At 54.0% G+C, this 25,899-nt stretch overlaps 2 protein-coding genes across 3 annotated transcripts in view; one reads left to right on the top strand and one right to left on the bottom strand.

Moving 5' to 3' along the window:
* Positions 1–2,065: 2,065 nt before the first annotated feature.
* Positions 2,066–3,818, top strand: Bhlha15 (basic helix-loop-helix family member a15). The gene is made up of 2 exons (XM_041678315.1): positions 2,066–2,159; positions 2,825–3,818. The coding sequence occupies exon 2, from the start codon at positions 2,869–2,871 to the stop codon at positions 3,466–3,468; it is 600 nt and encodes a 199-aa protein (XP_041534249.1). The 5' UTR covers positions 2,066–2,159; positions 2,825–2,868; the 3' UTR covers positions 3,469–3,818.
* A 2,291-nt stretch (positions 3,819–6,109) lies between these two features.
* Positions 6,110–25,899, bottom strand: part of Tecpr1 (tectonin beta-propeller repeat containing 1) — a 29,457-nt gene continuing 9,667 nt past the window's right edge. For both annotated transcript variants that reach the window (XM_041678061.1, XM_041678060.1), the window contains 17 exons: positions 23,812–23,957; positions 21,481–21,986; positions 20,426–20,571; positions 19,308–19,463; positions 18,492–18,641; positions 18,252–18,409; positions 16,795–16,922; positions 15,637–15,739; positions 12,980–13,076; positions 12,771–12,850; positions 11,626–11,682; positions 10,725–10,905; positions 10,157–10,292; positions 9,365–9,457; positions 8,021–8,127; positions 7,784–7,903; positions 6,110–7,655 (listed from right to left, as the gene is read on the bottom strand). In XM_041678061.1, coding sequence (XP_041533995.1) covers positions 7,554–7,655; positions 7,784–7,903; positions 8,021–8,127; positions 9,365–9,457; positions 10,157–10,292; positions 10,725–10,905; positions 11,626–11,682; positions 12,771–12,850; positions 12,980–13,076; positions 15,637–15,739; positions 16,795–16,922; positions 18,252–18,409; positions 18,492–18,641; positions 19,308–19,463; positions 20,426–20,571; positions 21,481–21,986; positions 23,812–23,957 — 2,466 coding nt within the window. In that variant the 3' untranslated portion in view covers positions 6,110–7,553. The remainder of the gene's footprint in view (positions 7,656–7,783; positions 7,904–8,020; positions 8,128–9,364; positions 9,458–10,156; positions 10,293–10,724; positions 10,906–11,625; positions 11,683–12,770; positions 12,851–12,979; positions 13,077–15,636; positions 15,740–16,794; positions 16,923–18,251; positions 18,410–18,491; positions 18,642–19,307; positions 19,464–20,425; positions 20,572–21,480; positions 21,987–23,811; positions 23,958–25,899) is intronic.

The raw sequence follows: 25,899 nt of genomic DNA on the forward strand, positions 1-25,899 counted from the left end.
TTTAATATTCAAAATAAATATAGTTATATATTTATAAACTCCGTTGCTACGTTTATTCCTTGTTCTTTCCATGTGGAGAATTAGTGCGGTGCTTTGGGGTCTCTGAGCCCCCCACAGTCTTGAGGGCATGAGCACTGTAGATCCTACACGTGTGGCTGTGGTTTCTGTAATCCAAGCATTTCTACTTATTGAGGAGTTCAGGTGAGATTTGGTTTATGAGGCCTTGGCTTGGCCCAGCCCCCAAGTACAACTTCAAGAAGCTCACAACTGGCCCTTCAGGCTGGAAAATGGCTTATTTGCTAAGACCCATGTTCAATTTTAAACCCATGATGTCTTAAAAATGGAAAGGCCAGGTAGGGTGGAGGCTGCACGCATGTCATCCAGTTCTGAGGAGACAGGCAGCAGATCCCTGGGGCTCACTGGTCAGCCTAGCATCCTATCCTGTCCCGAGAGAGCCTCTCAAGCAAACAATGGTGGAGCACCTGAGAAGTAACAGCTGATGTTGACCTCTGACCTTCATACTCCGCGCATGTGCACGCGCCCACACCACACATGAACCAACACATTAAACATCACAGCCTTTCGCTGGTCTTTAACCCCAGCACTTGGGATACTGAGGCAGGAGAATTGCCATGAGCCTAAGACCAGCCTGGGCTATGGAATGAATGAGGTCCAGTCTCAAACAATAGCTGTCCTATGCAATAGTGGGATGTCTCCATGACCTCTGATTTTCTCCTGTTCTCTCCTTGAAGGCCAAGAGACATGAGGGAGGTGACAGCTTCCTACCAGACATTGCCCATGGGCGGGCTGTGTCACAGGTTTGGCACCCAAGTCTGCCAAATATGAGACCTCACCCAGAGTCTTCTGGCTGCATTTTGACATGTCCTGTCAGCCCATGGGGGAAAAATCTGTTTAGCTGAGCATAGTCACCAACTACACTTATAATCCTTGTACCAGGAGGCTGAGGCAGGAGGATTGCCATGAGTCTGAGGACATCCTAGGCTATGGAGTCTGTCTCAAACAGAAAAAGAAAGGGAGCCGGTACCACACTGCCACAGCACTCACTGGATTAAAGAATACATAGATAATTCTCAGCACGTTTTTGTCAATAGTTGAGTCAAAAGCACAGAAGTTGAGCTGAGTGTGTCAGTACCCAGTTTTAATTCTAGCACTCGGGCAGAGGCTGGAGGAGGATCAGGAGCTCCAGGGCAGCCATGGCTGCTACAGCCAACAAAATGGCTGTCACTTGTAGCCAAACCTAATGACTTCAGCCCCGGAACTCATGGTAAAAGTAGAGAACAGCCTCCTGCAAGTTGTCATCTGACCTGTGAGCACACACACACTTACAAAACAAAACCAACAAAAAAATTGTTAAAGGCCAGGAGGAAAACCTGTTTCCTGTGAGCACCATGATACTCATGGACAGCTTGGGGGAGTTAGCTCTCTCCTTCCACCTTGTGGGTCCCAGACTCAGTCATCAGATTTGATGTCAGGTGTCTGTCCCTACCCACAGAGCCGCCTCCCTGCCATATAACCTTTTATATTGTAATTCCCTTGTAACCTGGGGAAATGGAGACAGGCAGGCAGGTGCCATCAATTAGAGCAGGTAGGCAGCGGGTGTGTTTGTTGTTTTATAGCCTAATTTTCTGACTCTCAAAGACTGACACCTTGCCACTTGGAGATCTAGTGACCTGGGTAGCTTTCCTGACCCACCGTATTCCAGCGGGGAGAAGCTGTGTTCCTTAGGACCTGCAGGGTCCGCTGGAAAATTCAAGGTGTTCTGGGGCAGGGAAGGAGAGATCGAGCCCGCTTTGTTCAGGGATGTGGCTGCCGTTCCTGTAAGATTACGCGGGGAGGTTTATCCTAGACTCTGTTCTGAGCCTTAACCCCAAGGCCAGGTGCACTGGCCAGGTGCAGTCTGGGGCTTTCCCCCGCCCCAGCGGGTCCGCGGAGATCGCGGGCTCTCAGACCCAGAGGGAGAGGGAAAGCCGGTCCGCACGGGTCCCCAGAGCGGGGGGCGTGGCCGCAGGTGCCGCCCTGGCCCCGCCCAGCGAGCTCATTTACATGCTTCCCGCGGCCCCGCCCGTGGTGGCTAAAGCTACGTGTCCTTGTCCCCCGTGGGCAGCCTCAGCGCGTGCGGCCTCGGATCGGATCCCCAGGTAAACCAAGGGGTTGGGGGAACTGGATGGGACTCCTGGGAGGGGACCCAGAGGCAGGACCAGATGGACGTCTGGCTCAGGGTGGGAGGAAAACACAGATGGTGGCTCCCACTCAGACTGGCTGGTGCCATCCACGTGGTGGAACTGGGGGCTGCTGCAGGGCCTTGGCAACTGTCAATCTGACCTGGGAGCTGTTCTGGTTCTGAGAGTGTCTGCGCCTGTGTCATGTCCAGGAGAGCTGCGGATAGACACGCTGTCTAATGAGTGCTGCCTGTCTCTGGGACAAATGACAGTGGTGGTGGGGGGGGGACCCCATAAGCCAAGGTTGGGACCTCTTCCTGGGTGGTTAAAATAAATGGTCAAGGGTCACCTAGGTTGAGGAGGTACATGACAATAACAAGGGGCATGGGACCTGGAAAGGGTTCCCAGATCAGTGAGAAGGGGGAGACTGCAAGTGGGAGAAAAATGTGTCCGTGTGAGACCAAGGAGAGACCAAGGAGGACAGGGCTCAGTGTGAATGGGAAGTGCATAGGTGTCACTGTGCACCCGTGGTTTGCTGTACTGGCTGTTGCATTGGAAAACAGCAATGAGACAGCCATGCCGCGCCCCCCCCCCCCCCCCCAGCACACTGAATGACTGCAGAGGGGCTGTGTTCTCAATTTCAGTTCGAAGGGCCTCCTCCAGCCACCACCTCCTGGGAAAACAAGCGATGAAGACCAAGAACCGACCTCCTCGGCGCCGGACATCCGTGCAGGACACAGAAGCCACCCCAGGAGAGCAGACTCCCGACAGACCCCAATCAGGCTCAGGGGGGTCCGAGCTGACGAAGGGTCTTCGGAGTAGGACAGCCCGTGCAGGTGGACCGCGAGCAGAGGTCAGCCGCCGGCGACAGGGGTCTGGTGGCCGCAGGGAGAATAGTATCCAGAGGCGACTGGAGAGCAATGAGCGGGAACGACAACGGATGCATAAACTCAACAACGCCTTCCAAGCGCTGCGTGAGGTCATCCCCCACGTGCGGGCTGACAAGAAACTCTCCAAGATTGAGACCCTCACGCTGGCCAAGAACTATATCAAGTCGCTGACCGCCACCATACTCACTATGTCCAGCAGTCGCCTCCCGGGGCTGGAGGGGCCGGGTCCTGCGCCAGGTCCTAAACTCTACCAACACTACCATCACCAGCAACAGCAGCAGCAGCAGCAGCAACAGCAGCAGGTGGCTGGGGCCACGCTAGGTGCCACGGAGGACCAGCCCCAGGGCCACCTGCAACGGTACTCTACACAGATCCACAGCTTCAGAGAGGGCAGCTAGCACCCACTCTGGGCTGGGTTGACAGTGCTGGCCTGGTCTGCTCAGCTCAGCTCTGGCCCCTCCATGCCACAAGCCCGACTGATGATGACACTATGGGTATTTTGTTGTTGACCAGAGTCTCTCGTGTGACCCATGCTGGCCTGGAACTCCTCATCCTCCTGCCTTCACCTTCTCTATGGCTGTGGTTACAGGCACACATCACCGTATGGTGAGGTGCTAGGAACTGAAAAGGCACTCTGTGCAGGCTCAACCAGCTCTTGGCCTACTGAGCTACATCCCGCAGCCCAAGGCTGAATCTCCGGTGACTCCATTTTCCTTGAACGTCGGCTCAGCCATCAACATGGGGCAGTTTTTCCTAGCCAGCCAGGGGACAGCATTAAGGCATATTAGGCCCAAATCTCTGAGGAAAGCCTGCCTGGTCCCTGCAGCTGTTTCCACAGAACAGACAGGATGGGAAGGTGCTATCCTTCCTCACAGTTCTCTTTATATGTGGTGGCCACGGGGCAATTCCAGAAAGAAACGTCACTTTCAAATGTCCCTGCTACCGCTGAGTCCAATATCCCTCCTGTATTGTGGGTCTACAGATTCATCAGGGAATATAGCAGAGCCAAGATGGCAGCTCTTTCTGCACAAGCCGTCTTGAAAGCCGAAATGTCCTGGGCTCAACTTAACTGGGCTTAGAAAGACCTCATGGGACTTTAAGTGGATAAGTGGGTTCTCTCCCCCCCACCCCCAAATGGAGACTTCTGGAAAGGTTCTAGTGCCCTAGGCTGTGACTGACCACAGCCTGAGTGGGGCCTGGGACCTGAGGCCCTGCGTGGGGACCAGGTAGGGTCTTTATGAAGAGATAGACCTGCCCTGGGCCTTCTGCAGGCTTCCCACACCCGCACCCCCTATTCCAGAGGTGGACCACCATGCTTAGTAGGGCTCATTCTCTGGCCTTTGCCCCTGATGTATGGCTAGCCACGTGTTTTCTCACAGGCTCGTGGGACTTAGCTCTAGGTACTCTTGGTGTTTTCTCTGAGGCGGAAGCTGGAGTGACAGGCTTGCCCCTCCCCCAGCCTGATCATTAATAACCAGGACTGGGTGGTTGGCAACCTAGCTGCCTCAAACCCAGCTTCCTTCTGTGGGGCGTTCCTGCCCCACTGGCTCTGCCAGGCTTCACTATTTTGCTGTCAACTGCTGCTGGCTTCTCCTTCCTCTCTTGTCTCTCTGCCCAGAACTGTCCTGGAGTTCCTTGGGGCCCTTGCCTGCCCCCCTTTCTTTCGAGCGACAGGAATCTCACTTTAATGCGCAGCTCAGGTTGGTCGCAAGTTATGCAGTCCAGGCTGGTTTTGAACTTGCGCTTGGTCCATTCTCCTGCTTCAGCCTCTCAAGAACTGTGAACATAGGGGGACAGCTCTGGCACTCCACGAAACAATTAATAGTGATACTGGGCCTGGGGGTGTTGATTTCTCCATCCTAGTGAGACTTGATTTTGGTCTGGTCCCTTCACAGATCACAGGTCGGGTAGACTGTAGGCCTTTGTGTCTGTGATTCAGGGATGGGAACTGGGAAAGGTCAATAGTTAGGGAGTTTGCCAGTGGGAACCGAGGCCAGGCACAACTCCAAGTTGGAAAGACGGAGCCCAGATATCCCTTGCTCTGGGGGACCTGCCCGTGGAACACAAAAGGCCTCTGCCGACAGGACAGCACTACAAACCCAGTGGCTGGCTTCCAGATGAGCCAAGGCCAGGGCGCAGCTCTTTTTGCTGGCCCTTGCCTGGAAGTACAGCAAGGAAGGGAAGATGTCTGGCCAAACTTCCGCCCTCAGGCCTGCCTACAGCCTAGGGCTGTCCAGGGCCACTGCCTTGCAGGGCTACAGCCTGGTGGCTTTGTGTCCCATGAGCTGGCACTCGCACCACCCCCTGCTTCCCAGAGGATGCCATGGGCCTAGCTGTCCAGTTCTTTACTGGTGACAGACAGGACCTATCTGTCCCTTGGGAGGCTAGGGGACAAGTCTGTGATGCCAACAAGGTCTGTTGGTCTGTCTCCCTGTCTCAAGCCCAGGCTTGTCTGGTTTTGTTTGTTTTTAAGACAAGTCTCATGTAGTCTAGGTTGACCTCCAACTTGCTATGTAGTGAAGGAAGATGAACTTTTGATCCTCCTGCCTCTACCTCTTGTGTTGGGACTGACTACAGACATGTACCCCCTGCACCCAGTTTGGGCAGCCCTGGGGACTGAATCCAGGGCTTGTGGCATCTTCTACTAAATGATCGACACCCCCGGCCTGGTCTCTTCATTCCTGCTGGGTAATGGAGCTAATTTTACTCAAAACCCTGGACAAGAGGGATGGAGACGCCCCCAACTGGGTCACCTGGACTGTGGATCCACCAGAGCTGACCAGCGTCCCATCAACACTGGCAGATAAACGCGGAGTGTGAGTGTGACCTGTCTGGAAAAAGCCAAGATGAAGAGAACGGCCTGCGCCCTGCCCGTCACTGCGGTGAAATATTCTGTAAGTGACCTGAACTGGCTTTTTCCCCTAATGGTTCCCTTGAAGTACTAATGAAATTTTCAATGAAAAGATCCTGCTGCCACCGTGCTTCGGTCCTGGAGACCTGTGCCTTTTAATCCAGATCCTAATAAAAAGACGTCAGTCATGCCGTTGTATAAATCTGTATTAAACAGAACATCTGAGGAAGTGAGATAATTTGGTATCACTGAGGGAGAACAGCTGGTGCTGAGCAGCGAAGGATGTGTCACCCTGGCTAACGAGCAGAGAGGCAAGTCACAGCTACTGGGGAACACACTGGGAACCCTGACACTGGCATGCAGACAGGAAGGTGACCCCTCTAACACCTCTCTGCACAGGGGTGTGTCTGCTCCCACCTCTGGAAGTGCTGAGGACATGGGGCTCCTCAGGTGTCCTTGGGATGGGGCCCTGGTGTAGTTTCCTCTTAGCTTCTGGGGACACCCCTCATGCAGAATGTAACCCTTCTTGACCATGACATCACACGGAGGATTCCAGGGTAAACCGGTTAGGGGTCAGCCTGTCCTAGCTCAAAATGAACAGAGATGGGGCCCTGGCACCTCCTGGGCAGTGTCTGAAACACGAGACACCACCTGTGGGCACACACTCGTGCCGGGGGCCAGCGCTAGGCCATGCCAGGCAGTCTGGAACTCCTGTCTCAGGTCAGCAGGGGCCTTCTGCCTGGCCCTGGGTCACAGAGAGCCCGAGGCTCTGGCCACACCCCTCCACAAAGCACCCAAGTCTAGGGCACAAGCTGCCTTTCCCCGGGCCTGGCTGCCCTGCCCCCACATGTGAAAGAAGGGCTAAACTGGGGTTCATGGTGGTGATTCTCTACATGGAAACTACCTTACAGTGCACCCCAGGAGGGATCCCAAACCAGGATAGGACCCACCTGGTTCCTGAGGCAGGGTCTCATGTAGCCCAGGCTCCTGGCCTTCTGAGTCCTGGGATCACAGGCTTGTGCCACCATGCCTGCTTTACTTATCTAGATATTTGTTTACTTGTGACAGTCCTGCTATGTAGTCCTGGGCAGTCTCAAATCACAATCTTCCTGCCTGAGTCTCCTGAGTCCAGGCATTTAGGCATCAGCCACCAAGCCCAACTCCTTTGCTTAACTTTTGAAGCAAAAACCCCATTTGTAAACCTGCTAAGGGATGACCGCAGACTGAGGCTTGTAGACCTGAGCCTCACAGCTGTTTCTCCTGGGGGTGACTTGGGGGTGATGAGGAAGGCCCCTCCTCAGATCTGCCTCTCTAGAGCCAGAATTTCTGGAGGGCTCTGTGCTTCTGGCCTAGAAAGCTAGGAGGCCTAACACAGAGGGACCAGGGCTGAGGGCACAGGCAGAGGTCGTCTCCACTCTTCCCCCACAGCATCCTTCACAGACTGCAACACGCGTGGGCGTGCTCACGGTTTCACATCTCCGGGCCTTCTGTCAGTGCTTCAGAAATAGCCGACTTGGGCCTGACTCCCCGAACATGTGTGGGCCTGGGTGACGCCCTCTCATACGACACAAGAAAGGCTCGGTTCTGATCCTTCAGGCTCCAGCCATCCTTGCCTCCGGGTGAGGAGAGGCCTCAGCAGTAAACGGGACCTTGCCCATGGGCCTCCTGTTCCCTGGACACGTTCCTGGGTACCATGGTGGCATTGGCCCGGACAGAGATGTGGTCCCAGCCTCCCTACAAGCAGAAAGTCATGTCACTTAGGACCCAAGTATTCTTTCTCCCCAAGACTCTCCCACCAACCCGCAAGTCAAGTCTGGTGCACACAGTGCCACAAAACCGTCCCAGATGGCCAGTGTACTCACCCCAATGCCATAGTCCCAGCCCTGCCCCTTGGGTTCCCGAGGCTGGACACCCATGCGACGGCACACTGTCCCCCGGCTCAGGCCATGACTCCCCTGGACTTTGTTGGCAATCACCCAGACCTGGAACAGAACTTGGTTAGAGCTGCTGGCCCAGCTGTGGAGGGACAGCTGGGTACAGGAGATAGACCAGGGAGGAGCACCCTCGTCCCCACTGCCAGTCACCTGCTGTCCCCTCACCTGGTCCAGCGGTCCCACAGACACTTTGCGTACATTGTTAGACACGTGTTCCCAACTGGAGCCTTGCGGATAGCTGGGGGTGATCCCTGCTCGGTACCATAGGTTCCCTGGACGGAGAAGCAACCAAGGTCATCAGCAAAGTCTTTTTGGCCCACCTTGGCATGCTGTGGTGTCAACCCCAACTCCCCCCTTCACACCCAAGGGCTCTTGATGACCCATAGCCAGGAGCCTGGGCCATAGCCAACCCTGTCTCTCTGTGTGCTAAGCTTCATAATCGTCTCATTGTGCCTCTTGGAGCTGACAGCCTCAGCCACTCTGAGGGAGAAGCCAAGGACAAAGAATGTTTTAAGCAAATAAAAAGAAAACCGGATCTGGATCTAACCCCTGGGCTCCAAGACTGTTTTTGTTTTCTTTTCTTTTTCAGAGCCTTATGTAGCTCAGGCTGGCTTTGAACTCTCGATCCTGTTGCCTCCACCTCCCAATCCTGAGATCACGGGTGCACAAACCACACCCCGGGCATGTGGTACTTTGTGTGTGAGAGGCAGGTGCCCTACCAACTGCGCTGGGCATTTTCTCCAGGGTTTCAGAGATGGGATCGCACTATGTAGCTCAGGACACCCTCAAAATGATCCTTTTGATGCAGCCTTTCTGGGGCAGAGCTTCTAAGACTCTCTACCACGCCTGTCTTCATGCTTTCGAGACAGGGTCTCATGTGTTCCAGGCTGGCCCTGAACTTACTGAGGATGGCCTGAACTCTGTTCCTCCTGCCTCCCAGTGCTAGGATTACAGGCCTGTGCTACCATGGCTTCAAAGTCTTGATTCCGCCTTTCCTACATCTCATCAAGACAATCAGTAAGATCTTGAGAAGAATGAGCCAGGGCTCTGTCAGAGGGGACACAGGGATCAGAAATGGCCCTGTGCTGCCTATGGGGCTCCTTGTTCCACACCCAGGTGCCTAGATGATGCTCCAGATGCATCTGGGTCTGGTCACACACACTAAGTTGGGGGAGAGACCAAGACTGGCTCTGAGCTGACATTTCTAGCCTCATGCAGGGTCCAAGGGGCTTTGTTGATTGCCTTGGTCCAGTCCCTGCCCGCATGGCTCCTGAAGACTGGGATGAGCTCCAGAGCCCTGTCTCCATGGTAACCACAGTGCAGGAGGGTGACATTAACAGCTAAAATTCCTTGTCCCTAGGGAAACAACACATAAAGGTCTGGACACTTCCAAAGGGTCTTCGAGAAGGGATGTCATTCCAGCCTACTGGTGGCCTACTCGTGATCATAGCGGGGCCCTCCTGGGACCCCATCATCCCCACTGACCATGCAGCCTCTCAAATGACTTGCCGTTTTCATCCAAGGCATACACTGATGTCTGGCCCACGGACACCTGTGTCAGCTTCTGTTTGGGAGGAGAGGGGATGTGGTACCAGCAGTCACCTGTGAGGGGAAAGCTGACTCAGGAGGTTATTGGGAGACCCCCCCAACACACCTGTGAGCCCAGGCCCAGGCCTGTCTAGTGCCCCGAAGCTCACAGCAGGCTGAGACCTTGCAGCCAGCCTTCAACTCCAGCTGAACAAATGTGAGCTTGGGGGTCACGGAAGGCCACCTCAGGCTCTGCCACTCACCTGGTATCCTAGGTTTGCCCAGGGTCCTCTGGGGTCCAGCCTGGGTTCTGATAAATAAGAGAACTACCCACCATCTTTTTTTTTGTTTTGTTTTTTTTCGAGACAAGGTTTCTCTGTAGCTTTGGAGCCTGTCCTGGAACTAGCTCTTGTAGACCATGCTGGCCTCAAACACAGAGATCCGCCTGCCTCTGCCTCCCGAATTAAAGGTGTGAGCCACCACTGCCCGGCTTTTTTTTTAATTTTTTAAAGTTTTCCTTTTTTTTTAAATTATGTATACAGTATTCTGTCTGCATGTATGCCTGCAGGCCAGAAGAGGGAGCCAGATGTCTTTACAGATGGTTGTGAGCCACCATGTGGTTGCTGGGAATTGAACTCAGAATCTCTGGAAGAGCAGTCAGTGTTCTTAACCTCTGAGCCATCTCTCTAGTCCCCCACCCACCATCTTAACGGGAAACTTCCTTCCCATACTCCATCGGAATGGGGCTAGAGGTGGGAGGTGGGTGCCACTCACCAGCTGGCTGAGAGGGAGACACAGAGCCCCGGTAGAATGCAGAGCCATCCCTGGCCACAGCCCACACCTGATAGCAGGCCCCGATGGAGACAGAGGCGAAGGGCTGGTCAGTGCCAACATGTAGCCAGGAGGAACCCTGGAGAGGGAAGGGCGAGGGAGACGGCTCAGGGGCCAGTGGGATTACCTTGGCCTCCTCCTCCTCCGAGGCACCTAAGCCTGCCTGGGGGGGGGGGTGTCCAGGGTGGTCTGACCTCGCCTAGCTACAGTCTGCCTTGGTCTACTGAGCCCCTGGAGCCAGGCCTCTCAAAGGAAAGATGACAGCATGTACATGTCACCAAGGGTGCTGAGAAGCCACCGTGTCACCTGGACCCTGCTGCCTGCCCCCTTTACTCCCAGGCCTGGAGAGATGGCGACTCTCCATGCCAGCGTATCCTTGGCACTACCTGCCTCATTTGGATTACATATGACACCTTCCCACTATGGAGACCCGTTCTGGGCAGATCTGGGGAAACCTCAGGCCAGGTGCCTCTCAAGAGGGAATCCTGATGTCTAGAAGGCTGGTGCTCACCGCGGGGTTGAGTTCGGATACGCCCAGGCGGCACAGGACATCCCCCTTGTCACTGACAGCCCACAGTGCAATGTTGTGTCCTTGCCCATCCGCATGCGCACTCTCTGGGATGATGGACACATCGCCAAGGGCAATAGGGGCCACCTCCAGCCACGGCCCACTGGTTACCAGCTTGCATTTTCTGTTCAGGGAAATATGAGCCTGAGTCAAGGGATCATTGTGACAGCAGGTTCTGGGGCCATGTCCCTGCTCATCACTGCCTGAGTGACAGCAGACCCTGGGCTACGCCACTGTCCATCACTGCCTGAGTGACAGCAGACCCGGGGCCACGCCACTGCCCATCACTGCCTGAGTGACAGCAGACCCGGGGCCACGCCACTGCCCATCACTGCCTGAGTGACAGCAGACCCAGGGCCACGCCACTGCCCATCACTGCCTGAGTGACAGCAGACCCGGGGCCACGCCACTGCCCATCACTGCCTGCTGCTGACACAGGCACAGCCCAGCACACAGAAGCCGAGATGAACGACCCAGACAGGGGTAGGGGTGAACCACAGACTCCTGGACTTAGGTGAGGGGCCGAGCACCCAGTGGGTGGCAATGATGGACTCCTATCTGTCCCCTGCCCTTCCTCCCAGCTCTCCCTCCTACCTACAGGCAGAGCCCAGCCAGTGACATTTCTCTTATTTGTTCTTCAGAACACACTTCAGAAAGCAGAGCGCGAGGAGCCCGGGGCATTTCCTGGGCTGACATTTACTTTTCCTCCCTCCCTCCCTGCTTCTTTGCTGGGCCGCAAGTCAGAGGCCAGCAGATCTGGCTTGAGAGAAGCCAGCGTCCCCTTCCCTGGGCCTAGAGGAAGCAAGGGGGCCTGAACCCACTACCCTGCAGTTCTGTCTCTCACCTGGCCCAGCACCTTCTCCTGACAAAATCCTTCATGGTTTTGTAGCCATGGTAAGAACTGCAAGAGGAAGAAATGGTGCAATCACAATCGCTTCGTGGAACTTTCTAGAAAGTGATGCCACACACCCCCCAACTCTAGGTCACATAAGCAGAGGAGCAGCTGGATAGTTCTCCAGCTGCCTCAGGGTGCTGGGGCTGAACCGCAGCTTTGGGGGGATGGGGGGAGCCGAGGCCTGGGCAGGGCAGCAGCGGTCCAGAGGGTGGGCTCAGCGGCTCTAGGCCTGTTCTCTCCCCTGCACTAGCAGAGTGTGTTTGGGCAATGGGAGCCTCTGGTCTAGAACTCTCTCTGGCTGGAGAGTCAGTCTGAGAGGCTGCACTGCCGCCTGAGGGGATGACCTGGACTCTCACCCGGAGACTGCTCAGAAGCCATCCCGCTGGGGCCCTGGCTTAGGTTCTTTTGGTTCACTGTTCTGTTTGGACATCTGCACTGAGGGGCCTGAGCCAGCCTCGGAGGCTCCCGATACAGTATGATCCACCAGTCCTGACTTTGTATGGGCACGCAGAGGCCGGAGGATAACCTTGGCTGTCATTCACTGGGCACTTTCTGCTCCCCGCAACTCCGACATCTTTGAGATAGGGTAGGCTCACTAGTGAGTCCCAGGGATCCTCCTGTCTCCACCTCCCCAGAGCTGGAAGTACACATGCCTGAGCGGATTGTAAGGGTCAAACCCAAGTGCCATGTCGGCAAGGCAAGCCCTCTACCACCTGAGGCACCTCCCAAGCCTAAGAGACCACCTGGCTTCCCAGGATGGTGCCGGCTGCCCCCTCAGCAGTATGCTCCCCCTCATGCTGCCCCTCCCATCACCCGTCACTCAGGGCCTGGCCTATAGCTCCCCAGACTCCCCAGTAGACTCCAAGGTTCGCCTTGCCCCCCCCATGAGTCTCTTGGGCCTTATCTGAGCCTTCAGACCTGGCAAGCCAGGGACTCCAACCAGGGGTACAGGCAGCGCTCCCCATGGTCCCTCCCACCCTGATCCGGAAGCAGGTGAGATAACAACATTGGGGTGGGTTCTGCTACTCAGCCAGGCTGGGGCAGAGGTCGCGTGGCAGGGGGTCCCAGCCCCAGAGGCTCGGGGAGATGCTTACGCAGGGAAGTCGCTGGCATACTGCCATCCTTCCTGATCGGTGCCACCGGGGACACTGAAGTCCACATACCAGTCAGAGACCTGGGGAAGAATGAGTCAGGGTGAACCGGAGACGCCCTCCCTCAAAACCCACAGACCAGTAGAAACCTGGGAGATGGGGGGGGGGGGGCAGGGCCAGCAGACCCTGCACACACAGGAGGCAGGACTCACCCAAGTCCACTGCAGGGACGGCGGCTTCGTGCTAGCTTTGGTGCACTCCTGCAGCCCCGTAGCGTCACTCCACATGTACCGGTCAGTGGGCAGACCCCTGCAGCAGGACACAGACGTGGGGTGAGAGAGGACTCCGAGCAGCCGCTCTGCCCAGACGCTCCTGGTAATGGGCTCATACGGCACTCCCGCTGGGGACATGGCAGAACCCCTGAACAAGCCACCTCTAGACCCACTCACACACCAGGATGGCAGACAAAACCAGAATTGTCCCAGGGCAGGGAGACTAACTGAGATCACCTTGTGTTACCACAGCGCCTGGGCCATCTACAGAGGCCATGGCTCACTGTGTGGTCTGGGAGTTGGCTCTCTTTCCCTTAGACTATGGCCTTAATAGTTGTGCCCCAAACCACGAGATGTTGCATCCCTCAGTCAGTACCCACGGATGGGACCTTAGATAAAAATGATGGCTAATCTTTTCTGTTGGTTTGTCTGTGTAGCCCTGGCCCATGATGATTAATCTTGCTACCTTGTTTAGACTGAGAGATACCAAAGAGAACAATCAAAGCCCTTCTGAGCATCTCCGGTTTACTAAGGCCATGAAAGCTCTAACCTAATGTGCAGCTGGAGTCAAGATCTATTTTTTTTTAATCTTTTCTTTTCTTTTTTTTTTCTTCTTGAGACAGGGTTTCTCTGTAGCTTTGGAGCCTGTCCTGGACCTAGCTCTTATAGACCAGGCTGGCCTCGAACTCAGAGATCCGCCTGCCTCTGCCTCCTGAGTGCTGGGATTAAAGGCATGTGCCACCACCGCCTGGCTCTCTCTTCTTTCTTTCAGATACTTGTTATGTCATTAGAATGACCATTAAGTTAATAAAGGCATCCTCCCAAGAAGAGAAACTTTAGGGCTGGAGGGGAGCATAACGGCTCAGCCAGCGAAGAATGCGCCCTGAAAGCATGAGGAATTGAGCCCCAAGACCCATGTTAAAAAGCTGGGCGGGGGGCTGGAGAGATGGCTCAGAGGTTAAGAGCATTGCCTGCTCTTCCAAAGGTCCTGAGTTCAATTCCCAGCAACCACATGGTGGCTCACAACCATCTGTAATGAGGTCTGGTGCCCTCTTTGGGCCTGCAGGCATACACACAGACAGAATATTGTAAAAGAAAGAAAGAAAGGGGCTGGAGAGATGGCTCAGAGGGTAAGAGCACTGGCTGCTCTTCCGGAGGTCCCAAGTTCAATTCCCAGCAACCACATGGTGGCTCACAACCATCTGTAATGAGACCTGGTGCCTTCCTTGCCAGCATTGTATGCTTAATAAATAAATAAATCTAAAAAAAAAATCCTTTAAAAAAAAAAAAGAAAGAAAGAAAGAAGACATTTAATATTAAAAAAAAAAAAGCTTGGCTGAGGCATACATTTGTAATTCCAGTTCCCTGGGACTTTAAATTTCAGTGTCCACTTACCAGCTTTATAGAGACCTACTGGTGTCCCTTCATTCACAAGCTGCCTGTGCCAGCTTTGGTGTGGCAGTCACCAAACTAGCTGTGGTGATCTGGGTAGCTGTGGTGATCTGGGTAGCTGTGACCGCCCACTGCTAGGATTTCCCAAAAGGGTTTGGTTGGGTTGTGTGGTGAGATGGTCTCTCACTTTATAGTCCTGGACCACACGAGGTGGCCAAAGCTGTCCTGAACTTACGAGATCCTTCTGCCTCAGCTTCCTGAGTTCTGGACTACAAGGCAGGAGTCACTCACTGGACCCAGTTCCAAAGGTTTAAGGTAAAAATGTAAAAAAATGTATTCCCAGTCAGGTATGGTGGCACATGCCTTTAATCCCAGCACTCGGGAGGCAGAGGCAGGTGAAGCTCTGTGAGTTCAAAGCCAGCTTGGTCTGCAGAGTGAGTTCCAGGACAGCCAGGGCTACACAGAGAAACCCTGTCTTGAAAAACCAAGAAAAAGTTATGTATGTGTTTGTGTGTGTCTGTGTGTGATTGTGCCGTGTAGTTGTGTAGGTGTAGGTGCCTCCAAAGGCCAGAAGAGAGCGTCAGATCCCCTGGAGCTGGAGTTATAGGAGGCCACGTTAGTAGCCCTTCATGTAGCGAACAAACTCAGGCCTTTGGCAAGATGCACCCCACCCCCCACCCCCCACCCCCGGAGCCGTCTTTCTATAGAGACAGGGTTTGAGAAGAAAGGAAGAGTCTATGGAAACAGTTGGTAAAAGACTTCCTTGCAAGCCTGAGGACTCAATTTCAACCCACAGAACCCATATACAAAGTTGGGCAGGGGCTGAAACGGCTCAGGGATTACGAGTTCTATTGCTCTGGCTGAGGCCCTGAGTTCCCAGCACCCACGTTAGGAGGTCTCAACAGCCTGCAAGTCCTGCTCCAGGGGTTCAGCACTCTTCTGGCCTCCATGGACACCTGCACATGCACGTGCACACGCACAAACACACATTTAAAAGTAAAATAAATCTGCACGCTCTGCATGAACACATGTGCACACACATGCGCACACTCGCTCACACACCTAAAAAAGACACACCATCGAGTGACTTCCAGGCTGGAGGCCTTGACCACAGCTCCAGGCTATGCCGAACTTTGCTACTCAGCTTTTGTCAGGACTGTGGCCTGGGCCAGACAGCACCTTCCCCCAGCTTCCCCGCCACTCACCTGCTGGTATAGCCCGTGACAGGGTTCCAACGCTGGTTCTCATAGATGTAGACACTCTTCACGTCTGACTGCGGGTAAATGTTGCTGGTGCTGCTGGCCAGGCCTGCAGAAGACAGACGAGGCTACTGGAGCCCAGGCCACAGGAGCTCTGAGGCTGCAGCCAGGGACTTGGCCTTTCTGTCTGAAACCGGTCGGGAGGACAGATCAGAGCCAGGGAGGCTGAGCTGGGTTATTTGATCTCAAAGAGACCAGCTTCGCTTGGGTTTCTATCTCCTGTGTGTTCCCAATTCTCTGGGACGGCATAGGTTCCATGAGACAGATCTGCGACAGGGCCTCGCTGTATGTCCCAGACCGGCCTCAACGCACAGAGATCTGCCGGCCTCGGTTTCCCATGGCAAGGCCACGACACAGCCAGCCCCCTCCATTCTTAGAGACCCCGTAGCCCTATTGTCTTCCTGTCTTGTCTAAGCAGGTTCCTGCCTGGCTCACCTTACTAGCAAAGCTACCTTGGCCCACATATATGACCTCTGTGAGTCCGGATGACCTCAAAGACAGAGCAGAGACCAGAGTCATCCCTGCCTCAAGCTCAAGGACGTTCTTTGGCCTGTGAGGTTGGAGGTTCCTGTGGTCTTGGTGAACCACAGTTCTCCAGGGTCAGCTGCTTCTCCACCATGGGGTGTCAGAGCTGTGGCATAGAAAACGCCTCAGAATTCTCTTTTGTCTCAACTTCCCACCCTCAACTTGGAGACTCCATTGGTGGGGACGACTCACTTTCCTTAAGGACTCTGAAATTTGGCACAATCGGGGAGCATGGGTTCTGGGGCTACCCCAAAGTGCTCTGTGAGTTCACCTATGAAATGAGGTGCTGAGCATACTAGAGGACCTTGACAGCTGCTGTTCTAGAACCTTCAATTTCATCTGCTCTGCTGGTGGAGTCCCATCTCAGAGGCCAGGCCTACTCTCTGGGTTCTCAAGTGTCATAGATTGGCCTGGGACTGCCTGCTGTGGAGGCTGGCAGCAGTGAAGGTCACATGTCAGCCAGCTGGGACAGCAGCTCTGGGCACTGGGAAGGGTAGCCAGATGGGATTAGGGGAGGTTATGGTTAAGGGGTTTGGGGAGCTGATCTTGCCAGCCTCAGGCGGTCTGGGTTACCCTCACCTTGGAAGCAACCTCCGCCATAGCCGCCTGTGTATACCCACGCGGTGTGGTCATAGCCAATGCCCCAAACCACACCTCGGCTGTTGGCCTCTATAATCCGCAGGTGGCCTCCCATCTGCCGCCAGAACCTGGAAGGGGGATAAAAAGCCACTTAGCCCAATTGCCCAGCTGCTCTCTCTCGCTTGGCCAACTACTACAGGTCTGAGGCCTCCGTGCAGTACAAGACAACCACTTGGCTGTTTGGGTTAATGAATTCTAGAGAGGGCACGGAGTGGCATAAGAGAGACAGGGTGTCCCTAAGAGCTTGTCCCCCTCACCCCCGGGCCACACTGGCCATGGGACAGGGCTCAGTAATCTAATTCACAACGCTCCCTTCTCGGAGCTGGGAAGTGGAGTTGGGGTTGGTCACAGTGTGCTAGGTGCAGCCAGGCTTAAATGTCATGGCAAAGAGCAGGAAACGTGCCATTTAATCCTCTGTGCAAGAAACAGTGTGGCCAGCTGGCTTCCAAGCCATCCTAGGGAGGCTACCTGGGGACAGCCGCCTCCAAAGCAGGAAGGTGGGTTGGTTTTCTGCATTGGCTACCCATGGGACATTTGGTCTAGGATTCCGGGGCGGGGCTGTGGTCACTGAGAAGGGAGTCGGGGCTTCCCCGGCAGTCCTCACCCATCCTCTTCCTCCCCAGAGTCCTGCTCCTACCTGTCCCTTCAGAACCTCTGCATCATGTCTCACGGATCCCAGGCTGGCCACAGACTCACTATGCAGCCAAGTATAACCCTGGACTTTTGATCCTCCTGCTCCACCTCTGAGTGCTGGGTCTAAAGGCATGTGCGGCCGTACTAGGTGTGTGGGTACTGAGGGTTGGACCTGAGGTTCCTACATTCGAGGCAAGTACTCTGACAACTCAAACACTCGGTGTCCTACCCCCTCCACGGCTTTAAAGACCCCAACAGAGAAGCCCCTGCTCTGGGGCCCTGTATATCTAAAGGCAATGGGAGCCCATCCTCACTTTCCCAAGAGTCTCTCTCTGCCCCACCCCCAAGACTTCCACCCTTAGACACTCCAAGCTCCTCCCTGTCCTCTCTAGTTCCAGGGCATCCACACTACAGGGTCTCAGCAGACTGGAAAGGGACTGAGCCACCAGGTTCAGGTCTGGTGAGGGAGATGTGGTTTCTCTGCCTCGGAAGCCCGTTGGGTGGGACCAGATCCCATTCACCACACTCCAAGTACCCCAGGCTACCACTGAGCTCCGAGCCCAGCCTTGAACAGGCCCAGTGGGTCTCAGGGCCCAGGAAAACAGCTAACCACTATTCTGGCTGGTGAATAAGGAGCTGTACTAGGTTGGTTCAGATCCTGCTAGGGGAGCCCTTTCTAGAAACACAGGATCTGCGGCCTCAGGGCTGGGTGGGGGGGTGTGAGAGGCCAGGCACCGGGTCCATTCAGGGCACAGCCCACTCACATCTGGTCGCAGGGTAGCAGGTGCTCACGGGCTTCCAGGTCTGGGCTGGGTTCGCTCACAAAGATGTCACCCTTGCAGGTGACAGACCAGATGGCCTGTGGGGACGGGCGTCCATGGACCTTCCGGCTCTCACAGCAGGACAGGCTGAGCAGGGCGAGCTGGCGGGGATACACAGCTGGTCACTGCCGGGCACACTGAGGCCTGGGTGCTTTCTCCTCACCTATGGGACCCATCACTCACCCAGTCGTTCATGTCTTGCTCTGTGGCGGCAGCCAGGCGCACCGGCCACCTCTGCCGCGTCCTCTCGGGGGTGTAGAGGGCGAAGGAGTGCTTGGCTTCATTGAGCACGGGGACCAGCACGGTCACCTCGTTCAGGAACACATGCAGGTACTGTTGGGACGGGGGTGCACGGTGAGGCTGTCACCCTAGGCAGGGACCCTCCTCTAGACCTCGTTCTTGGGCCCCATGACCCCTTTGCTAGTGCTAAAGCCATGCTTGATGAACAAACGCTTTTGGGCTGAAGCTGTGGCTCAGTGCAGAGAGGGCTAGCACGCGCCAAGTTCAATCCCCAGCACCGCATAGACCAGGCATGGGGGTGCGTGAGAGCCCATTTCCCACCCACCCTCCTAAAACATGCTCTAAGTTGGCTGCGTGGCACACGTGAGCCTAGGATTCATCTCCTCAACCTCCGGTCTCAACTCAGAGGCCAAGTCTGACCACGCATGAGTCTATCATGTGACCCCAGCACCGGGAAGGGTGACGTTGAAGGATGGTGAGTTCAAGGCCATCCTGGGCTACCTGGTGAGTTCAAGCCAGCCTGGTTAGTTAATTTAGTGAGGCTCTGTTTCAAAACACAAAGGACTAGGAAAATATACAGTGGTGTTTGGATTTAAAAAAAAAAAATCGGCTGTTGTCAGAGGGGTGCTGGTTTGGTGAGGCCACATGTGCCCACATCGGGCTTTGCCAGCGAGGGCAGGCTCTGCAGTAAATGCCTCAAGGGCCTACTCCACGTGCCCCCTCTGGAAAACTGGCCCTTGACGGCCCTCCTCCCCGTACCTTCTTTTCCTCGTGGACCATGTAATAGATGAAGAGAATGCTGTCTCGAGCCCCGTCGTGCCCTGTGAACTGCTCCAGGGCCACACGGACGTCCACCCATTTGTGGGGCTTCCAGTCACACCACCACTGCAGGGACCCGGTCTTCACCCACACCGACTGTGGCACAGACAGCCGGGAGCAGGGGAGAGGTCATGGATAGCTCTGTCCAAAAGCCCTAGAGCTAGCTAGCTATTCTAGCCCTGGGTCTCCCCATTTTCCCATGCCCTGAGTCCACCCTCCTAGCTTCTCATCCATTAATGTCAGTACCACAATTGGACACTAGGTGGCGCCAGATACACAGCTGTCTCATCAGTCTCCCAGAGTGGACACATCCTTAGCCTACCATCTGGATAGGGAAACTGAGGCTCAAGGAAGAGGTCATATCTGGCCAAAGTCTGAAAGGGAGTCAATGCTGGCGATCAAAGTCTCAGGCTGCCTGGGTGCATAGACCCCAAGCTTCTGGGCCAGCCTTAGCCAAGACTTCTTGTGTTCTATTTAATTTCTCTTTCCCTGGCCTGACTATGGCATCCGAGATTGGGGTCTCTGCTTCTGAGGGCATGGGGTATGCCAAGAAGGGTGACCCTGGGGATGGCAGTGACTGTCTACAACTCCATCCTGACCAATTCATCAAAATACCCCATTGGGACTTTAGGTTCCTGGAGGGGGACAGGCAAATTGACACAGTTTGCCTGTCTCCTCCCTGTCCATCGCCTTCTGAGGATGCTGGCTTCCCAGAACCTACAGGGTGTCCTGAAGGTGGTGGGACCCCAAGACAGGTCCTTTAGGATAGGTGAATGAACCACCAACTGGATTCCTTATCCTTGGGGCCTGGAAGCACTGCTGGGCATGTGGCACAAGTGTCCACTCTTAACACCCACATCGGGGCTGGCATACAGCCAAGACACAGTCACTAAAGGAGCAGGGGCAGGTGTGGCAGCGAGTGTCCATGACCCCAGCACTAGGATGACCAATGGGACATGAACCTGGGCTAAAGGATGTGTTCTGGGATAGCGTGGGGGCACAGGGAGACCCCCGTCTCTAAACACACAGAAAGAGTGCAGCAGGGCCAGCTGGCCTACCTGCTCCACAGCCTGCTCGTAGTGTCTGAAGCTCTCCAGCTCCCTCTTGGTCCTCTCCGTGAGCTGCTGGAAGATCTGCTTCCTCCAGGCAGCGGTCTGGGCGGGTGTGATGGACAGGGACAGCGTCTGTACTGAGGAGGACAGGCCTGCAAGAGGCCAGAGCCTCAGGCTGGGTACCATCCTGCCTTCAGCTGGATGGAAGGCTAATGTGGCTCCCTGCACCCCCGTCCCTGTGATGGTCCATCTTGATGGGGCCCAGACCCAGTGAAGGAATTTCTAGCCAGGGTAACTGTGATGGGCGGACCCACCTTGAGTGTGGGGTGACACCATCCCATGAGTTGGGGCCCCAGCCTGAATAAGAAGGAGAAACAGCATCCATCCCTGTTTCTTGACCGTGGAAGCAATGTGACCCCCTCCACCATGATGGGCTGTATCCCTGAACCATGAGCCAAAATAAACCATCCCTCCTAAGCCCTCCCTGGTGGGTGTTTTGCCCAGCAGTGAGAAAGGGAACTACCACAATCCCCAAATCAGTCTTTAAAAATGCATTTTTCTTTCCTTCCTTCTTTTTGCCTTCTTTTTGTGTGTGTGCTGATGGTAGAGTATCTTCTCTCTCTTTTTTCAATAATTTCTCTGCCTTACTGTTTTTTTTGTTTTTGTTTTGTTTTGTTTTGTTTTGAGAGCGGATCTCTCACTATTTTAGCTACCTGGCCAGTGAGCCCCCAGCACTGCGGTTACAGGGATACACTGCCACCCCCACTCTTATACGGGCTCTAGGCATCTGAACTCAGGTCCTCATGCCTGCACTAAGATATCTCCCTGGCTCCAATCTACCTGTTCTTGTTAAAAAGTTCCAACTTACAAACTGTTATGTGAGCCTTCTTCCTTGGAGCCTCGGAAGGCCAAAGACTGGCCCGATGCCTTTGTTAAGGTTGAACACAGAGGCTCCAGGCAGGTTGTGAGCCCGCTGTGGTTCTCAGGTTAACCCATACCCCAGGCACCCACAGACACCCGCAGGGACGCTTTGGATACACCAGTCCCATGAGCCCCCTTACCTGACTGAACAGTGAACCACTTGAGCACAGAGCCTGCCTCCACTGCGCATCCACCTCCAGACACCCAGGCCCACAGGGGATGGTCATCTGCTCCATAGGGCTCCTCCATGCCCAGTGGGAAGGGCCCCAGGGAGGAGAGGCCCGTAGTCTCAGGAAAGCCTGCAGCTGGCTGATTAGATGCCCTCTTGGGATCCTTGAGGTCAATGTTGGTCCAGGGCAGCTCGGCTGGTGTGGAGGCTGGACCATGGCATTCATCAGCACTAGAAGCCTCAGGGGCCTTCCCTTCGCTTTCAGCCGGGCAGGCGTTCTCCATGTTCTGCTCAGGGTTCCTGCTGGCCTCGGGGCCCTTGGACAAGCTCCCTTTAAGGTTCCTGGAATTGTCCAAAGATTCTTTGGGGAAAGGTTGTTCGGGGCCCTGTCTCTCAACTTCCGAGGAGGCATCGGTATCGCTGGGTGCAGACTCCGTACCACTGCCCCTCACCTCATCCCCGAAGAAGCAGCCAGCACTGGGGATGAAACAGGACAAACTCACTTGCTGGTGGAAGACGTGTTTCACCACCACAACAAATTTACCTGGGTGAATCGAGTCAAGTCACAAGCCCACTGAGCTCTTGTCTACCGCCCTGTACAGCACAGTGGACGGTGCTTCCCAGGGGCTGAAGACCCCATCCCATCCCAGCGTCGAGACGTGTGTGTATTTACTGCTGTTTCTAGATGGGCTGGGATGTAGACCAGCTGGCAAAGTGCTTGCCTGCAATGGGTGAAGCCCCGCGTTTGGTCTTCTGCAGCACCCCATAAAACTGGGTGCACGGCTGCCATCCCAGTTTGGGGGAGGTAGAGGTAGGAGGATCAGGAGTTCAAGGTCATCCTCCGGTACACAGAAAGGCTATATTCCATGTTGCCTGGAACTCACTCTGTAGCCCAGGCTCCCTTGAATTTATAGCAATCCCAAATACTAGGATCACAGGGATATACCACCACACTAATCAGAGTACCTTGTTGCTTTGTTTTGTTTGGGAGACAGGGTCTCATGTATCCTGGGGTTGGTCTCAAACTCATTATGTAACCATGGATGACCTTAAACTCCTGATTCTCCTGCCTCCACCTTCCAAATGCTTGGATTACAGGTGTATATCACCACACCCACCCAATCACGTGGTGTTGAGCATGGACTTTGCGTAGGACAGACAAGCACTGCTCCAGCTGAGCGACATCTTTTTGATTAGGGTAAAATACATCTGCGGGTTTTTTCTTCTGCTGCTTTTGTTCGTGGTATTATTGTTATTATTATTATTGTAGAAGTGAGGGTTAAATCCAGGGCTAGGAAAGTGGTCTGCCAAAGAGCTATACCTCCAGCCCTTTCTATTAATTAATTAATTAATTAATTTTTTTGAGACAAGGTTTCTCTGTGTAGCCCTGGCTGTCCTGGAACTTGCTCTGTAGACCAGGCCGCCTCCTGAGTGCTGGGACTAAAGGCATGCGCTACCACCGCCCCACTGTACTTTTGTATTTTAAGATGACCTAGCTAAGTTACCTCTCAGTGCTGGGATTACAAGGCCCGTGCTACCGCGCCCAGCTAAAGCTGCCCTTTCTTCTAGTCGCTGATTTGAAACAGGGTGTTAGCTTCATAGTTACTAGTACCCAAGGATGACCTTGAATGTGACCCTCCTGCCTCCACATCTCTGCTGGGATTACTTGTGTGTTCTATCATCTCTGGGCTACACTGACTACTTTAAAATTTGTGCAACTGTTCCCATCACCTACTGTCTTGGTTCACTCTACCTGTCAACCTGAGAAGCCTAGAATCAGTCATTTGGGAGGTGACTCAGCTGAAGAATTGCCTAGATCATATCGGGCTGTGAACATCACCACTCCCCAGGCAAGTGGTCCTAGGCTATTATATAGGCATGTGTATATAGGCCAGCTGGCAAGCAGCGTTCCTGCACGGTTCGGGCTGTAACTTCTTTACTCAGAGGTAATGTTCAATATGTGGCCCAGCGAACAGGTCTGCCTTCAAGTTCCCGTCTTGACTCCCTCAATGATGGACCATGGCCTGTAAGATGAAATAAACCCTTTCCTCCACGAAACTACTTCTGGTAAAAGTGTTTCATCACAGCAATGGAGATACGATTAGGACACTAGCTACAGAAGTTTTTCTTTTCTCTTTTTGTTTTGGTTGGAACAAAGTCTTACTATGCAGCTCTGGCTGGTCTAGAACTCACAATCCTCTGGTAAAGACTGATTCTCTTGCAGGTCATTGGCCTTGTACCCCATGGGGCCACAGACAGTCTGTCCCACCCAACTCCTCTGCGCGTGGCTGCCCTGTGTCACCTGAGGAGACTGGATGAGCTGCCAGAATGTGACCGGTCACTTTCTCGGCCCACAATGATGGCCTTCCACGTCTTCCCGCTGAGCTCACTGGGGGTGACGCCCTGTCGGAAGTACACAGCTCGGTCCTCACAGCTGATCCCCCAGACCTACAACAGATAGGGGTGCTGCTGAGAGGCAGTTGGGCACACACCTAGACCTCTTACCCCTTCTGCCAGGGTCCAGGAGGGCTCAGCAGGGCTGCAGGACAGGTATGCAAAGGTAGGCAGGAGTCCCCTATAGTGACATGGGGGACATAGTCAGGGCTAGGGTGGGGGTTGGTAAATGACTGAAGATATCCAGGAGATGCAGAAATCCAGAAATCCAGACAGGAAAGGCTGGCAGGGCTGGGGGAAGGGAGGGGTTGCAGCAAATCCAGGAGAATCAGAAGCCTGGCTCTGTGTCCCTAAAACTTCAGTCTGGGGCTATTGATGACAAGGTCCAGAGTAGACAGAGAGGTGACAGATGCTGAGCTGGGGCAGAGTCCACTCGGTGCTTTGTCTTAGTTAAGCCAATTTTAATATGTGTATTTTGTGTGCATATATGAAGGTATGTGTGTATTTTGTGTGTATACGTGTAGGTATGTATTTTGTATGTATGTGTGTATAGGTATGTGTGTACCTTTGTGTGTATATGTGTAGGTATGTGTGTATTTTGTGTGTGTATGTGTAGGTATGTATTTTGTATGTATGTGTGTATAGGTATGTGTGTATTTTGTGTGTATATGTGAAGGTATGTGCAGATGAATGCAGGGGCCCATGGGGGCCAGAAGGCGGCACTGGATCCCTTGGTTACAGGTGGTTGAGAGCTGCCCCCAAATGGGCAGGGAACAGAACTTGGGTTGCTCAGTCATCTCTCCAGTCTCTTGTTTTATTCTTTGAGACAGGACCTCACATAGCCCAGGCTGGGCTGGAACTTGCTAGGTCACCAAGGATGACCTTGAACTTTTGATCCTCCTACCTCTACCTCCCTACTGCTGGGATTGCAGGTATACATAACACCTGGATTTATGTGGTACTAGGGATGTAGTAAAGAATTATTTATGTATAAGTATGTGTGTCCCTGAATGGGTTTCTGTGCACCACAGGAGTGCACGTGCCTGCAGAGGCCAGAAGAATGTGGTGGATCCCCAGGAACTGGAGTTACAGACAGCTGTGAGCTGCCCAATGTAGATGATGGGGACTGAACCAGGGTCCTCTGGAAGAGTACTAAGTAAGCACTCTTAACCACTGAGCCACTTCTCCAACCCCTCACTACCTTTTTAAAAATTATTTTTTGTCTGGATGGTGGTAGTGCACACCCTTAAACCCAGCACTTGGGAAGCAGAGGCAGGAGGATCTCTGAATTAAGAAGCCAGCCTGGTCTACAGAGCGAGTTTTAGGACAGCCAGGGTTACACAGAGAAACCCTGTCTTCAAAAACAAAACAGGCTGGGCGGTGGTGGCGCACGCCTTTAATCCCAGCACTCGGGAGGCAGAGGCAGGCGGATCTCTGTGAGTTCGAGACCAGCCTGGTCTACAAGAGCTAGTTCCAGGACAGGCTCCAAAACCACAGAGAAACCCTGTCTCGAAAAAAAAAAAACAAAAACAAAAACAAAAAACAAAAACAAAACATTATTTTATTGTTTGGGTTTTGTTTTTATTGTTTTTTAAAGATTTATTAATTATGTATACACTATTCTGTTTGCATGTATGCCTGCAGGCCAGAAGAGGGCGCCAGATCTCATTACAGATGGTTGTGAGCCAGCATGTGGTTGCTGGGAATTGAACTCAGGACCTTTGGTAGAACAGGCAATGCTCTTAACCACTGAGCCATCTCTCCAGCACCCATTATTTTATTTTATGTGTCTATTTTGTCTGAATGTATGTCTGCGTACCACATATGTGTCTAGTGACTGCAGAGGTCACAAGAGGTAGTTGGACCCCCAGAACTGGAGATAGACAGCTGTAAGCCACACAGTGCTGGGAATCAAGCCCAGGTCCAGCAGAAGAGCAGCCAGTGATCTTAACTAACCACTAAACCATCTCTCCAGCCCCAAATCCATTTTGTTAGG

Source organism: Microtus oregoni, unplaced genomic scaffold (genome assembly GCF_018167655.1).
Source record: "Microtus oregoni isolate MIOR12 unplaced genomic scaffold, Mior012 000029F_ref0000214, whole genome shotgun sequence".
In the NCBI taxonomy this organism is placed as follows: Eukaryota; Metazoa; Chordata; class Mammalia; order Rodentia; family Cricetidae; genus Microtus; species Microtus oregoni.